The following is a 15,275-nucleotide window of genomic DNA, read 5'->3' as shown; positions in this document are numbered from 1 at the left end:
GACCACATGAAGCTAAGAGAAGCAAAGCACATGCTAAAAATGCCCCCCCAGTTTCAGTTTCAGCAAGAGCAGTCTTTCAGAAGGCAAAGTCACCAGCGCAGGCAAGGCATGTGAAGGAAAGCAGCTGGCAGCCTGCCTGTCTCAGCAAAGCTCCTGGCAGGGCAGCAGCTCCAAGGAGAGCAGTTTCTGAGACATGGCACAGCAAAGACAAGGCCGGAAGAAGACAAAGGGATTTATATGGAGATTTCTCCAGATCTGGCAGCCCCCAGCAGAAAGAGTGTGAGTCACCCTGCAGAGAAGGCTCGGGGCATTTGAGATGCAGAGAGAGCCAATTTGGTGTAGTGGGTAAGTGTGCAGACTCTTATCTGGGAGAACCAGGTTTGACTCCCCACTTGCAGCTGCTGGAATGGCCTTGGGTCAGCCATAGCTCTCTTATCTGGGAGAACCGGGTTGGATTCCCCAGTCCACCACTTGCACTTGCTGGAATGGCCTTGGGTCAGCCAGAGCTCTCTTATCTGGGAGAACCGGGTTTGATTCCCCACTTCACCACTTGCACCTGCTGGAATGGCCTTGGGTCAGCCAGAGCTCTCTTATCTAGGAGAACCAGGTTTGATTCCCCACTCCTCCACTTGCAGCTGCTGGAATGGCCTTTGGTCAGCCATAGCTCTCTTATCTGGGAGAACCGGGTTGGATTCCCCACTCCTCCACTTGCAGCTGCTGGAATGGCCTTGAGTCAGCCAGAGCTCTCCTATCTGGGAGAACCGGGTTTGATTCCCCACTTCTCCACTTGCACCTGCTGGAATGGCCTTGGGTCAGCCAGAGCTCTCTTATCTAGGAGAACCAGGTTTGATTCCCCACTCCTCCACTTGCAGCTGCTGGAATGGCCTTTGGTCAGCCATAGCTCTCTTATCTGGGAGAACCGGGTTGGATTCCCCAGTCCTCCACCTGCAGCTGCTGGAATGGCCTTGGGTCAGCCATAGCTCTCTTATCTGGGAGAACCGGGTTTGATTCCCCACTTCTCCACTTGCACCTGCTGGAATGGCCTTGGGTCAGCCATAGTGGTGAAGTGAGCGGATTCTTATCAGGGAGAACTGGGTTTGATTCCCCACTCCTCCCCTTGCACCTGCTGGAATGGCCTTGGGTCAGCCATAGTGGTGAAGTGAGCGGAATCTTATCTGGGAGAACTGGGTTTGATTCCCCACTCCTCCACTTGCACCTGATGGAATGGCCTTGGGTCAGCCATAGTGGTTAAGTGAGCGGACTCTTATCTGGGAGAACTGGGTTTGATTCCCCACTCCTCCCCTTGCACCTGCTGGAATGGCCTTGGGTCAGCCAGAGCTCTCTTATCTAGGAGAACCAGGTTTGATTCCCCACTCCTCCACTTGCAGCTGCTGGAATGGCCTTTGGTCAGCCATAGCTCTCTTATCTGGGAGAACCGGGTTGGATTCCTCAGTCCTCCACTTGCAGCTGCTGGAATGGCCTTGGGTCAGCCATAGCTCTCTTATCTGGGAGAACCGGGTTTGATTCCCCACTTCTCCACTTGCACCTGCTGGAATGGCCTTGCGTCAGCCATAGTGGTGAAGTGAGCGGACTCTTATCTGGGAGAACCGGGCTTGATTCCCCACTCCTCCACTTGCACCTGCTAGCATGGCCTTGGGTCAGCCATAGTGGTTAAGTGAGCAGACTCTTATCTGGGAGAACCGGGTTTGATTCCCCACTCCTCCACTTGCAGCTGCTGGAATGGCCTTGCGTCAGCCATAGTGGTGAAGTGAGCGGACTCTTATCTGGGAGAACCGGGCTTGATTCCCCACTCCTCCACTTGCACCTGCTAGCATGGCCTTGGGTCAGCCATAGTGGTTAAGTGAGCAGACTCTTATCTGGGAGAACCGGGTTTGATTCCCCACTCCTCCCCTTGCAGCTGCTGGAATGGCCTTGGGTCAGCCCTAGTGGTGAAGTGAGCGGATTCTTATCTGGGAGAACCGGGTTTGATTCCCCACTCCTCCACTTGCAGCTGCTGGAATGGCCTTGCGTCAGCCATAGTGGTGAAGTGAGCGGACTCTTATCTGGGAGAACCGGGCTTGATTCCCCACTCCTCCACTTGCACCTGCTAGCATGGCCTTGCGTCAGCCATAGTGGTGAAGTGAGCGGACTCTTATCTGGGAGAACCGGGCTTGATTCCCCACTCCTCCACTTGCACCTGCTAGCATGGCCTTGGGTCAGCCATAGCTCTGGCAGAGGTTGTGCTTGAAAGGGCAGCTGCTGTGGGAGCCCTCTCAGCCCCACCCACCTCACGGGGCGTCTGTTGTGGGGGGGGGGAGGAGGCGATTGTGAGCCGCTCCGATGCAGGGAGAAGGGCGGGGTATAAACCTGCCATCCTTTTCAGGGGCAGCCGTGAGCCCGAGGCAGGGGCTGGGGGCGTCGCGTGGCAGGGAGAGTGGCCTGTCCAGGCCCGGCCTGTGGGGAGCAGAGAGCGGGGGGAGCAAAGGGCCCTCCCCCCCCCCGGTGCTCACCTCGCCCCGCCCGCCTCCTCACAGCGCTTCCGGGAGTCTCGGCGGCCGCCCCGACAAGCCCGAGCCGCCTTCGCGCGGAGCCGGGGTCCTCCAGGCCACCGTCTCCGCCGCCATCTTGCCGCCGCCGTCCCGGTCGGGAGGGAGGGAGGGGCAGGGCAGGGACGGTCGGAAAAGGCGAACGCCGGCACTGCGCAGGCGTGCGGCAGCCGTCGTCACGTGACGCGAGGAGAACCCGGCGGCGCAGGGATTGTCCTGTCAGAGCGGGGCACGTGACTCCCTCCGCGCGACGAGCCGGCCGCCATGTTGGGAAGGGAAGGCCGCCGGAGGAGGAGGAGACGCCCCTGCTGCTCGAGCCCAGCATCCCCTCCGTGGCTGCGGGGGCCGCTGACAAGAAGCCCCCGCTTACGTCACCGCAGTTAAACCGGCTTGCTGGGCCAGGCGCCTCGCTCCCCCCCCATCTCCTCTCCCAGAAGGCCAGGGCAGCAGCAGAGCAAGTGGGGTGACGGAAGGGGCTGCCTCAGATCCCGAAGGATTTTGCAAACTTCTTTGCTGAATGAGAACACCATCTCTCAGATAAATATGCTGAGACATAATACAGCTTCCGGTTTCTTCATGGATCTCTTCGAGCTAGTTGCCACTGTGGACTCCACCAAGACCCAGCCTGGGATCAGCAAAGGCCACCTCTTGGCCATGGCCACCTTTGCCTGTCCCCGATACCCAGCGCAGCATCCCTAGTGTCCATTACACTTCAACCACTGACTCCCTGTAGCAGTATTTTGATTGGATCACCAGTTTGGTGTAGTGGTTAAGTGTGTGGACTCTTATCTGGGAAAACCGGGTTTGATTCCCCACTCCTCCACTTGCACCTGCTGGAATGGCCTTGGGTCAGCCAGAGCTCTGGCAGAAGTTGTCCTTGAAAGGGCAGCTGCTGGGAGAGCCCTCTCCAGCCCCACCCACCTCACAGGGTGTCTGTTGTGGGGGAGGATGGTAAAGGAGATTGTGAGCCGCTCTGAGACTCTTCGGAGTGGAGGGCGGGATATAAATCCAATATCTTCTTCTTCTATCTTCTTCTTCTTTCCTGATGCCCAGGTTTTTCTGAAGTCTCTGAGATCACACAAGGCTCAACTGTCAAGTGAACCCTGGTTGAGGTTTACTGTGATATTTGACAGTTAATTGAAAGTTACCAAAACATTACGATTAATTGCCTTTTAATGGGGATTTTGAGTTAAATTTGGCCTTACATAAGAACATAGGAAATGCCATATTGGCCCATCCAGTCCAACACTCTGTCACACAGTGGCCAAATCTTGCTTTAGGAAAGATAGGGTGATTACAGACCAGAACTTTGGACCGACTCAGAGACATCTCTGAAGTTGACCCAACCCCTCCCCAGACACCAACATCTGCCTCGACCCAAAAAGCCCCTCCAGACACCAACATCTGCCTCGACCCAAAAACCCCTCGACACCAACATCTGTCTTGACCCAAAAAGCCCCTCCAGACACTAACATCTGCATCATCCCATCCTCACCCCATCCTCCAGGCTCCTGAGAACAGCTCAAAAAGCTACCACTTCCCTTTCCCCCTCAAAGATAGTAGCCAGAGTGCCGGAGTGCATGAGTGCTTGACTCATGGGTGGGGGGAAGGGGAGTCCGGCATCTGGAGGCACCTGGCTGCCTTGCTGGGGAGCATGTGGAGGCTTCGGGACAACTGTTTTTGAGCCAGCCTGATTTGTGGTGCCTCCACTCTGCCCCCAAATACCCATCTGTTAGCAGCCATATTAAGGACATATCAGATGTATTCTTAGGAGGGCTTTTTGTGTAGCAGGAACTCCTTTGCATATTAGACCACACACCCCTAATGTAGCCAATCCACCAAGAGCTTACAGGCCTCTTAGTACAGGGCTTACTGTAAACTCTTGGGGGATTGGCTGTATTAGGTTTGTGGCATAATATGCACAGGAGTGCCTGCTACCAAAAAGTTCTGATTGTTAGAAGCATTTGTTGGATTAAGTTCAAGCTGTTAGTGTTCACTTTTGCTGAGCAGACAGGTTAAAACGGATAAAAGGAAGTACTTCTTCACCCAAAGGGTGATTAACATGTGGAATTCACTGCCACAGGAGGTGGTGGCGGCCACAAGTATAGCCACCTTCAAGAGGGGTTTAGATAAAAATATGGAGCAGAGGTCCATCAGTGGCTATTAGCCACAGTGTATGTGTGTATATAAAATTTTTTGCCACTGTGTGACACAGAGTGTTGGACTTGATGGGCCTTTGGCCTGATCCAACATGGCTTCTCTTATGTTCTAATGCCCTATACAGCCAGGGACCTGCATTTATTTATTTATTTATCAGATTTATATCCCGCCCTCCCGACAGGCTCAGGGCAGCTGATCTCTCCAGGGCCGTCTCTCCCCATATGTGCCCTGTAGAGCCTTGTGCTCAATTGACCAGCATCTGGTTGTCCCTAGCCTGAAGGATGTCCACCTAGCCTCAACTAGGGCCAGGTCCTTCTGGTGGAACAAGCTACCCATCGAGATCAGGGCCCTGCAAGCTCTATTACAATTCTTCAGGGCCTGTAAGATGGTGCTGGGGCGCCAGGCTTTCAGTTGAGGCAGCTGGTGTCCACATTCCTCCATCTTTCAGCCTCCCCTAGCAGTAGCCCTGGCCTTATGGCCAGCAACTAGCATCACAGGCACCACTCGGAAGAGTACATCATAGCATCACCACTAAGGCGATTTCTTATGTTGTTATTATCATTTTAACTCTGGATTTTTTGCCCTTGTGAAATGCTTTCATTTTATTGTCATGCCTTATATGACTACCCCTGCCCTAAGTGGTAGGATATAAATTGAAGGATATAAATTGAAGGAGGGCAGGATATAAATTGAATATTTAAAAAAATTATATGTACTTAAGAACAATACTTTGTTCTCAATACTTTGTTCGCTCAAATACTTTGGCCACCAAATGAGAAGGGAGCACTTCCTGGAGAAGATCCTGATGCTGGGAAAGACAAGGCAAAAGAAGGGGACGGCAAAAGATGAGATGGCTGCAGGGTTACTGATGTAACAGAAATGAATTTGAGTAGACTTTAGAGGATGGTGGAAGACAGGCGGGCCTGGCGTGACTTGGTCTATGGGGTCGCTGAGTAAGACTTGACTGGAATTGAACCACAAAAAAAGACCAATAACTTTTCTAGATCATCTGTGATTGAGAAAAGGTTTAGAGTAAGGCCAAGACTGATATTTTTCTATAAAAATTTGCCTCGGTAGGCAAATGACATTTCTCTGGATGGAAGTCTCAGAAGAATGTTTGAGAATTGTGTATGTGCATGTGTGAGTTGTAGTGTTTGTTTTTGCCATTAGCTACAGGGTTAATTTTCACGTTTGTATTTTCTAATCATGCTGTTTTTTCAGTAAAGTCTATTATGGTTTTCAGTCTGATTTGCAGCTTTTAATAAAAAGAAGAGAATTGATGGTTATCTCACATTGCAGGGGTGGCCAACTGTCGCTCTCCATATGTTTTTGCCTAAAACCCCCATCAGCCCCAGCCATTGGCCATGTTCGCTGGGGCTGATGGGAGTTGTAGGCAAAAAAAATCTGGAGAGCTACCGTTGGCCACCCCTGTCATGTTGTACTATTATACTGAAAGGTCGATAGACAGCCTCTGGTAGGTTCTAGAGATCTTTGGTGCATCCATATGTTAAACAGCCTAGGGAACTTTTGGAATGTTAAATTCAGATTCTCTAATCCGATGCCAGAGTGAAGCATCCTGGTATATACATCCTGGCAGTGTCCCTTGTGCTGTAAAAGAGGTCGGCATCGCTAGAGAAAACCCTGCCTCAAAAATGAAAGCAAAGCAGTTGCAGAGCAGCGCCCTCGGTCCGTTGCGGGCCAGGCTATGGGATGGACGGATGGCGGTGGGCCTGCTGGCCCCGCCCAAAGGCTCTGCTGGCCTGCGGCTCTGGCTGGAAGGGCTGGCGCAGCGGGCGGTGCCGTGCCGTGATCTGGCCGGCAGACGAAGCACTTGGGGAGGGGGCGGCTTCCGCCCCCTTTGACCCAGCCCGCCCCCGCCCTCCACGGGAGGCCCCCGGCGGGAGCCAGCAGGCCTAGTCTGAGGGGGAAGAGAGAGGGTGCCCAGGCAGCTCTGCGGAACTCGCCTCCCCACACCACACCACCTGGCCGGGCAGCAAGAGGGAAACGCGCCCGGCCCGGCGACTTAGCTTCGCCTGAGCGAGTCGCACGCGGGACCGCCACTGCGTCACAAGTGCGCATGTGCAAAAAGCGCGGCGCGCTCAATTCGGGAAAGGAGCATGCGCGGAACCCCAAGGGGGGGGAAAGGGTATCCTACATGCGCAGGCGTAGGAAGAAGCCCTGTTCGGGCAACAGAACTGGAGAAGTGCGCATGTGCTAGAGGAAGCCCGGGAAGAACCAGGGGCGCATGTGCGAGTCGGAGCGGCGGTCGGCTGAGAGCGGGGGTCCTCCAGCGGCTGGGAGCGGTGTGCGCATGCGCGTTAGGCGGGCTGGCGGCGGAGGGGAATTACAATGGAAGATGAGGAGGTCGCCGAGAGTTGGGAGGAGGCGGCCGACAGCGGGGTGAGCCGGGGCCGCCTGGGGGGCCGGGGGCGGGCGTGGGGGGCCGGGGGGGCGTGGAGGAGGGGGGGGGGACGAGCGCCCAGCCGCCCCGGCCCTCAGACCTTCGGCATGGGTGGCGGTGAGGCGCCGCAGGCTCCAGCGCACCGACTAGGCCTCTTAAAGGGCCCGCGTCCCCGTTTATTCCGAGCCGCGGACCACGTGCCTGGATGGACCCCCGAGAGCGCGGCCAGGTGCGGAGGGGGGGAGCGAGGAGGGCCGCGCGCAACGCCATCGCCGGGGGTTCCGCACAAACGGCGCCTTCAGCACTCCTCCGAGGACGGGAGTTCATTTCTTCAGGGTAGCTGGGAGAGGCTGCACAGGCGGAGGGCGCCCTCCCTCCCTCCCTCCCAGGCAGGCAGCAAAGAATTGACTCCTGTTTGGCTTGGTGGCTCAAGAAGGGCTGACGCTGCCAGTGCCAGCTGGAGCATTGCTGGGCAAGGATTCCTCGCTCTTGCTTGGGTAGAGGTCAGCCGCTGGACCACATCAGGGCTCCCCCCCACCCCCATACTGAACTTTTCCTGCCCACTGGTTATTAAATTGATTAAGGAGTTGGAGCAGAGAGTCCGGGGACGTTTAGTTCAGAGAAACAGGACCAAAGGGGGGGATGTGCTGGGGATGGAGAATGCTGAGAGAAGGAGCCTTTTCTGTCTCCAGATACTAGAGCTCCTCAGGAGCAGGGTGGGGTGGGGGTTTGGATTTTGATAAAGAAATTTAGAGCTGGGTGTCATTGGCATGTGGGTGATTATTGCTTTGCCTAATGGGCTGAAGGTGAATGAGATGAAATGGAATCCTGACAAGATGGAGTGATTATAAAATTGTGGAGTTGGAAGGGACCTCCAAGGTCATCTAATTCAGCCCCTGCACAAAAGAAGAAATTCACAAGTATCTCGCCTCCCCCCAAACACCCATTGACCCTTCTCCATGTCCAGAAGATGGCAAAAATTTCTCCAAATACCTGGCCAAACCAGCCTGGAGAAAATTGCTTCCTGACTCCAAAGTGGTGATCAGCATTTCCCTGGGCGTGTAAGAAAGGGCACGAAAACTAAGTACTGATGCAACTCTGCTTAGGAAGGGCAACAGTGTGAGAACTTCTAGTGTCCTGGCCTCACTGATGGACCTCCTGATGGCTCCTGGTTTTTTTGGCCACTATGTGACACAAAGTGTTGGACTGAATGGGCCATTGGCCTGATCCCACATGGCTTCTCTTATGTTCCTGCCCTACTTTTCATGATCTGCCTGAGTTCAAAGAATCAGCATTGCTGTCAGATGGCCATCTAGCCTCTGTTTGAAAACCTCCAAAGAAGGAGAGCCCACCACCTCCCGAGGAAGCCTGTTCCACTGAGGAACCACTCTAACAGTCAGGCAGTTCATCCTAATGTTTAGTTGAAAACTTTTAATTTCAACTGGTCTGACCTTCTGGGGCAACATTAAACAACTCTGCACCATCCTCTACTTGACAGCCCTTCAGGTACTTGAAGATGGTGATCATACCATGTCTCAGTCACCTCCTTTCCAGGCTAAACATCCCCAGCTCCTTCAGCCTTTCCTCATAGGACTTGGTCTCCAGACTCCTCGCCATCTTCATCACCCTCCTCTAGACCTGTTCCAGCTTGTCTATATCCTTCTTAAACTGGTGCCCAAAACTGAACACAATAGTCTAGGTCAGGGGTGGCCAATGGTAGCTCTCCAGATGTTTTTGCCTACAACTCCCATCAGCCCCAGCCAGCATGGCCAATGGCTGGGGCTGATGGGAGCTGTAGGCAAAAAACATCTGGAGAGCTACCGTTGCCCACCCCTGCTCTAGGTGAAGTATAACTAGAGCAGAGTAAAGCGATACCATCCTTTCACATGATGTGGACACTATACTTCTGTTGATACAAATTCCTGTTGATACAAATCATATTGGTCTTTTAGCTACCGAATCACACTGCTGTCTCATGTTCAGTATAGGATCCACAAAGACCCCTAGATCCTTTTCACACATATTAATGTCAAGACAAGTTTCCCCCATTCTATAATTATGCATTTGAGTGGTCCTACCTAAATGCGGATCTTTACATTTATCCTGGTTAATTTTTGTTTTAGCCCAATGTTCCAACCTGTCGAGATCATCCTATCTCTGTCTTCTACGCTGTTTGCCACCCCTCCCACTTTAGTATCATAGAGTTGGAAGAAGGACCTCCAGGGTCATCTAGTCCAACCCTCTGCACAATGCAGGAAATTCACAGATACCTCATCTACAAATTTAATAAGTATTGCCTCTATTCCTTCATCCAAATCATTTATAAAGATAACGGAACAAAACAGTTCGCAGGACAGATCCTTGAGGTACTCCACTGGTCACCTCTCCAAGTGGATGAGGAACCATTTACAAGCACTCTTTGGGTGCGATCTGCCAACCAGTTGAAGATCTACCTAACAGTAATAGGATCCAAACTACGTTTTACCAACTTGTCAACAAGAATAGTATGTGGAACGTGATCAAAAGCTTTACTGAAATCTAGATGATAACTATGTCTATAGCATTCCCCTGATCCAGCAAGGTAGCATCTTTCTCAAAAAAAGTGATATAAGGTTAGTGTGACATGACTTGTTCTTGGGAAACCCATGCTTTGTAATTACAGCCATCTTCTCTAAATTCTCAAGAACTGACTCATAGAATCACAGAGTTGGAAGGGGCCATACAGGCCATGGAATCCAACTCCCTGCTTAGTGCAGGATTGAGCCTTCCTGACAAGTGTTTGTCTCTGCTTAAAAACTGCTAGTGAGGGGGAGCTCACTGCCTTCCTAGGTGGATGATTCCACTGTTGGACAACTCTTACTGTCAAAAAGTTTTCCCTAAAACCATTCCCGCCCTTAATGGAAACTCATTGAGAGTCCTATCCTCTGCTGCCAACAGGACAGCTCCCTACTCTCCTATAAGTGACAGCCCGTTTGGTGTAGTGGTTAAGTGTACGGACTCTTATCTGGGAGAACTGGGTTTGATTCCCCACTCCTTCACTTGCAGCTGCTGGAATGGCCTTGGGTCAGCCATAGCTCTCACAGATCTGTCCTTGAAAGAGCAGCTGCTTTCAGAGCTCTCTCAGCCCCACCTACTTCACAGGGTGTTTGCTGTGGGGGAGGAAGATAAAAGAGATTGTAAGCCATTCTGAGATTCAGAGTGAAGGATGGGGTATAAATTCAATATCTCCCTCTCCTTTTTCTTCTTCTCCCCCCACCTCGACTTCATCTTCTCCAGGCTGAACATTCTCTAGCCTTTCCTCCTGGGGCTTCTTGGTCTCCAGGCCCCTGATCATCCTTGTTGTTCTCCTCAGCATCTGCACTATTCTGTCATCATCCTTCTTGAAGGGAGGCCTCCAGAACTGCACACGAGACTCCAGGTGTAGCCTGACCAATGCAATGTACAGGACATCTTGTGATTTGGGTATTATGCCTCTGTTGATACACCCCAAGATTGCATTAGCCTTTTTTTGTCAGTCATATTTAACTTACAGTCTGCTTATACCCCATGATCTAGTTCAGAAGTGCCCCATCCAGTATGCATGTTCCTTGTTTTTATTACACAGAACTCAGCACTTATCCTTCTTAAAATGCATCTTGTTCACATCTGAGTGATGATTTGTTCTAAAACTTTACCAGGTGTAGACATCGAGCTGATGGGTCGGTAGTTACTTGGATTCTCCTTTCCCCCTTTCTTGAAGACGGGACAACATTTGCCCACCTCCAGTCTTCTGGCACTCACCTGTTCTCCAAGAATTGTCAAAAAGAACAGCCCAGAAATTATATCCCTGAGGTTTTTTAGTACTCTTGGATGCAATCCATCTGGCCCTGAGAACTTAGTTTCATTTAAAGAAAGTACATGTTTATGCTCCACTCCTATGCCAATCGTAGGCTGCAGCTCCCTTCCCTCATTAAATCTTCTGCTTTTGCCCTGCTGACCACTGTGTTCCTCATGAGATAAGACTGAGGAAAAGTAGGAATTGAGCAGTTCTGCCCTCTCTCCTTCACCTGCTACAATTCCACTTTCCTGTCCCAGCAAAAGGCCTACCATGTCCTTGCTGTTTTTCTTACTTTGAACATAAGAAAAGAACCCTTTTTTGTTGTTTCCTACATCTCTTGGCAGCCTGAGCTCATCCTGAGCTTTCGCTTTCCTAACTCTCTCTCTGCAAGCACTGGTGGGAGGGCTGATGTTTTCAAGGACTGCGTGCTTTCTGCCTTCAGTGGGGTTCTAAGGGTGACACCAAGTATTGGTACTGGAGAAGCAGAACATAATGCAACAGCAGGAGATGTGGCTTGCCATCTTCATGTTGCTCAGAAGATGACTTGACCTGGCCAATGTGGGCACAAGTATCCACACCGCAGTAAGCTGCTAGACCACTGTACTGTCCCCAAAGCCAGCTCCAGTAGGTATGGAATGCCACAGCCTGGTTGCTGCCAGAGCTAGGGGCAACATACATATCTGCAGTCACTCCATTGGTTACTGGTCAGTTACTGGGGTAAGTGAATGAATGTAACTGCTGTCTATTTATTAAATAGGGGGATTAGACAGATGGATGGGAGAAAGGTCCATCAGCAGCCATTGGTGACTAAAGGGAGCCTCCAGACCTTGAGGCAACCAGCCTCTGAATCCCAGGGGGAAGCCTTGGCCTCTAGGCCCTGTTTACTGACACTCTGCACAAGGCGGGTGCTGGACTTGATGGACCTCTTACGTCTTTGGCCTCTGCCTGGTGGAACTCTCTGCTGAAGAGCATCTGTGGGACTTCTTCCCTTTCCACAGGACATGTAAGGCAGAGATGTTCTGCCAGGGATTCAGCTGAGGACAATGCCTGGCACTCTGGTACTCTCTGCTCTCCATAAGCCCCTTCCCCTGAGAGGCCCGCAGAAGTGAAGTTTTCTCCACCATCTTAATAGGGGATTGTTTTACTGGTTGATCTGTTATTATTTTTTTGCTGATTTTATTCTAAATTGTTGTTGCTTCATTGTTGTAAGCTGCTGTGAGCTCTGCTTGCAGGGAAAATGGGTGGCCTTGTACATAGAATTTGATAAAGAAAGAAATGACTTTGCAGACAGCATCCTGTGCAGATGGATGTCTTTCAGGCCAAGAAGGCATCCAGGGAGGGAAGCCTCTGTTCTCTATTCTTAGGCCACAAAGGAGTGGTGGGGCTTGTAGGTTTTGTGGGCTCATTAGCACACCTGTGGCTCAGGGAAAGAGCCTCTCTTTTGCACACAGGAAGTCCCAGTTCAATCCCTGGTATCTCCAGCTAAAGGGCTCAGGCAGTCGGTGATGTGAAAGGCCATGGCCTGCAACCCTGGAGACACGCTGCCAGTCTGAGCAGACAGGGCCAGCCTTGATTCAGTAGAAGGCAGCTTCATGTGTGAATAGATCATGCACAAGACTTCCATTCTTGCTCACTTTGAGACAGGAAGATGACAAGACATTTCTTATCAAATCACAGTAAGTCTAGGATGATGGAATTAGAGAACGATGCAGCCACTGCCTTGGTTACCAGCCGTTTATCCAGGTAAGCTGAAGGTGCTGGTTATTGCCTGCAAGGCCTTGGATGCCCTTGCGGGATGGCGACAAACAGGTTTCTGTTTGCCTTGTTTTCTGAACTGTGCTATGTATTTGACAGGGTTGTGTTGCCTTACAGGAAATAGACCGGCGATTGGAAAAGAAACTGAAGATCACGCAAAAAGAAAGGTGAGGCTTCTGTGTGATGCTGCAGGCTCACGGCCTGATTCTGAGCAGGACGAGCTACATTAGTAGCCTGAACGGGCCTGCTAGTGAATGGTTGCCACCGCGATCTGGCCCCAGATGGCCCTGCCATGGCAGAGTTTCAGGAAGGCTCTTGGGTTGCGTTGCCTTCTAGGGCCATGTGGAAATGAAGGAGAGAAGTAGATCCCTGCCTTGCCAATGGGATGCTTGTGTGTTGGAGCTGGGGAGCGGGGCCTGAATCTGGTCTGGGTTGCAAACCTTTCTCCATCACCCATTCTGACTTGCATGCTGAGGGGATTCCATGCAGGGCAGTGCCACAGCTGCAGGAGCAAGGGGTCTGTCGTGTCCTTGGGGGACTTGCTTGCTTGCTCTTCTCTCCACAGGGCTCAGGTGTGACTCTCCCTCACACTGCAGTGGAAGGAGGGGAGGTGACCAGGGGTGGGACCTCCTTCCGATCCTCACTGCTCAGCACCTGCCTCTGTGCAATTGCTTTAGACATCTGCCTGTCCTGTTGACCTCTCTCCTTCCCTGATCCACTTGACAGCGGGAAGTCCAGATCTCCCCCCAAAGTGCCGATTGTCATTCAGGACGACAGCCTTCCCTCGGGTCCCCCTCCACAGATTAGGATCTTAAAGCGGCCCACAAGCAACGGAGTGCTCAGCAGCCCTCACTTGGCTAACCGTCCGGCTTTCCCGGTGAAGTCGCTGGCCCAGAGGGAAGCAGAGTATGCGGAAGCCCGGAAGCGAATTCTAGGCAGCGCCAGTCCCGAGGAGGAACAAGACAAGCCCATCCTCGACAGGTGGGGAGCACAGGAGGTGGGGGCTGCTGCTGCTGGGGTCACACCCATGGCGTTCTTGATGACTCCTCTAGTTACATGGCTTGCCAAGGAGCAGGGGAGCAATGGCATGGTAAGGAAGTGTCCCCAGAGGGAAAGGCATCATCTTCCTGATGGAGGAGGTGTTCCCCCTCACCCTGCCTCTCTGGGGCCTTCTCCTTGCTATCTGGCTGGAGACTTTCTGCTCCGCTGCCACAGGAGGTGGCGGCGACTACAAGCATAGCCAGCTTCAGGAGGGGATTGGATAAGCATCTGGAGCAGAGGTCCATCAGTGGCTCTTAGCCACAGCTTATGGTTGGAACTCTGTCTGGGGTAGTGATGCTCTGCATTCTTGGTGCTTGGGGGGCTCCCACAGTGGGAGGGCTTCTAGTGTCCTGGCCCCACTGGTGGACCTCCTGATGGCACCTGGTTTGTTTGGCCACTGTGTGACGCAGTGTTGGACTGGATGGGCCATTGGCCTGATCCAGCATGGCTGCTTTTATGTTCCCTAGGTGGGCAACTGACGAGCCCTCCAGGGCCCAGGGAGGGACTGGTCCAGGCTCAGTGGGGGAGTATCTGCTTGGCATGCCGCATCTCCAGGCAGCGGGTGATGTGAGAGGCCCGCCCTGCCCCCCGAGAGCCTGGAGAGCTGCTGCCAGACTGAGTAGCCAGAAGCAGCTTCATTGATGTTCTTCTTGTGGGAATTGGGCAGGCTTTTGGAGAGGCTGCAGGAGAGGGCCTCGGCCTTTTGGCTCTGCGTAAGAGATGGGATGCGGGGCTAGACGTTGTGGAGGAGCATTTTCGTTTCCTGTTTCCTTTGGGGTGGGGGGAGAACAAAAGAGGCAAGCTAAGTGGAGGGTGGAGGGTGATGGTGTGTTCTTGTGCTGCAGGCCCACCCGGATCTCCCAGCCAGAAGATGCCAGGCAGCCCAGCAACGTGATCCGGCAGCCGCTGGGTCCAGACGGCTCGCAAGGCTTCCGGCAGCGCAGATAGGCATGGGAGGCCAACTCGGAGGCCCAGATTGCGCTACTGCAGCAGTGGATGGCCAGACTGGAGTGGCGGGGGGGCCTCCTACCCAGGGTTCCTTGCACTGTGACCCCCGTTGCTCTGCCGACTGTGCCCTTCAGCCCCCTGCACTGTGACCCCCGCCTCACCCACTGTGATTGGTGCACTGAAGAGGGCTGCCCCAGGCAGCGGGGGGGGCAGCAGGGCCGGCTCCCCTGCACCGAGCGCAGGGCTGCATGCAGCGTCCCCCAGGCCAAGGCCGGCACCAGCAATAAGGACGGCCGCTTCAGCAGACGGGCTCGGCCAGGACTGGAAGCGAGAGGTGGGGACGGCGGCGGCTGCTGCTTGAGCCGTGCATGTTTGTCCATGTTGCTTTTGGGACAGATTCTGTTCACACAGGGCTGGGGCGGGGGGCGGGGTGAGTGTGCAGGTTGTTGTTTGCTTTGGGGGAAATGGATGATGTTGAAGCCAAAAGTGCATGAGAAGAGATGGGGGGAGGAGGGGCTAAGTTAGGATTTTAACTTGTTTCTCTGAGACGGGATAGTTTGTAGATTTCCAGGGAGAGAGAAGCTTTTTGAGGAGCATGTGCGGGGGG

The 15,275-nt window shown here is 53.0% G+C and overlaps 1 protein-coding gene across 1 annotated transcript; it reads left to right on the top strand.

Moving 5' to 3' along the window:
• Positions 1-6,913: 6,913 nt before the first annotated feature.
• SZRD1 (SUZ RNA binding domain containing 1) lies at positions 6,914-14,696 on the top strand. The gene is made up of 4 exons (XM_060258911.1): positions 6,914-7,106; positions 12,797-12,846; positions 13,406-13,660; positions 14,566-14,696. Exons 1-4 carry the CDS (start codon positions 7,056-7,058, stop codon positions 14,666-14,668), a joined length of 459 nt encoding a protein of 152 aa, XP_060114894.1. The 5' UTR covers positions 6,914-7,055; the 3' UTR covers positions 14,669-14,696.
• The last annotated feature ends 579 nt before the right edge of the window (positions 14,697-15,275 follow it).

This window comes from Heteronotia binoei, chromosome 18 (genome assembly GCF_032191835.1).
Source record: "Heteronotia binoei isolate CCM8104 ecotype False Entrance Well chromosome 18, APGP_CSIRO_Hbin_v1, whole genome shotgun sequence".
NCBI classification, from domain to species: Eukaryota; Metazoa; Chordata; class Lepidosauria; order Squamata; family Gekkonidae; genus Heteronotia; species Heteronotia binoei.
Note: the sequence above shows the minus strand (reverse complement) of the source record. Positions and strands in the feature narration are given on the sequence as shown.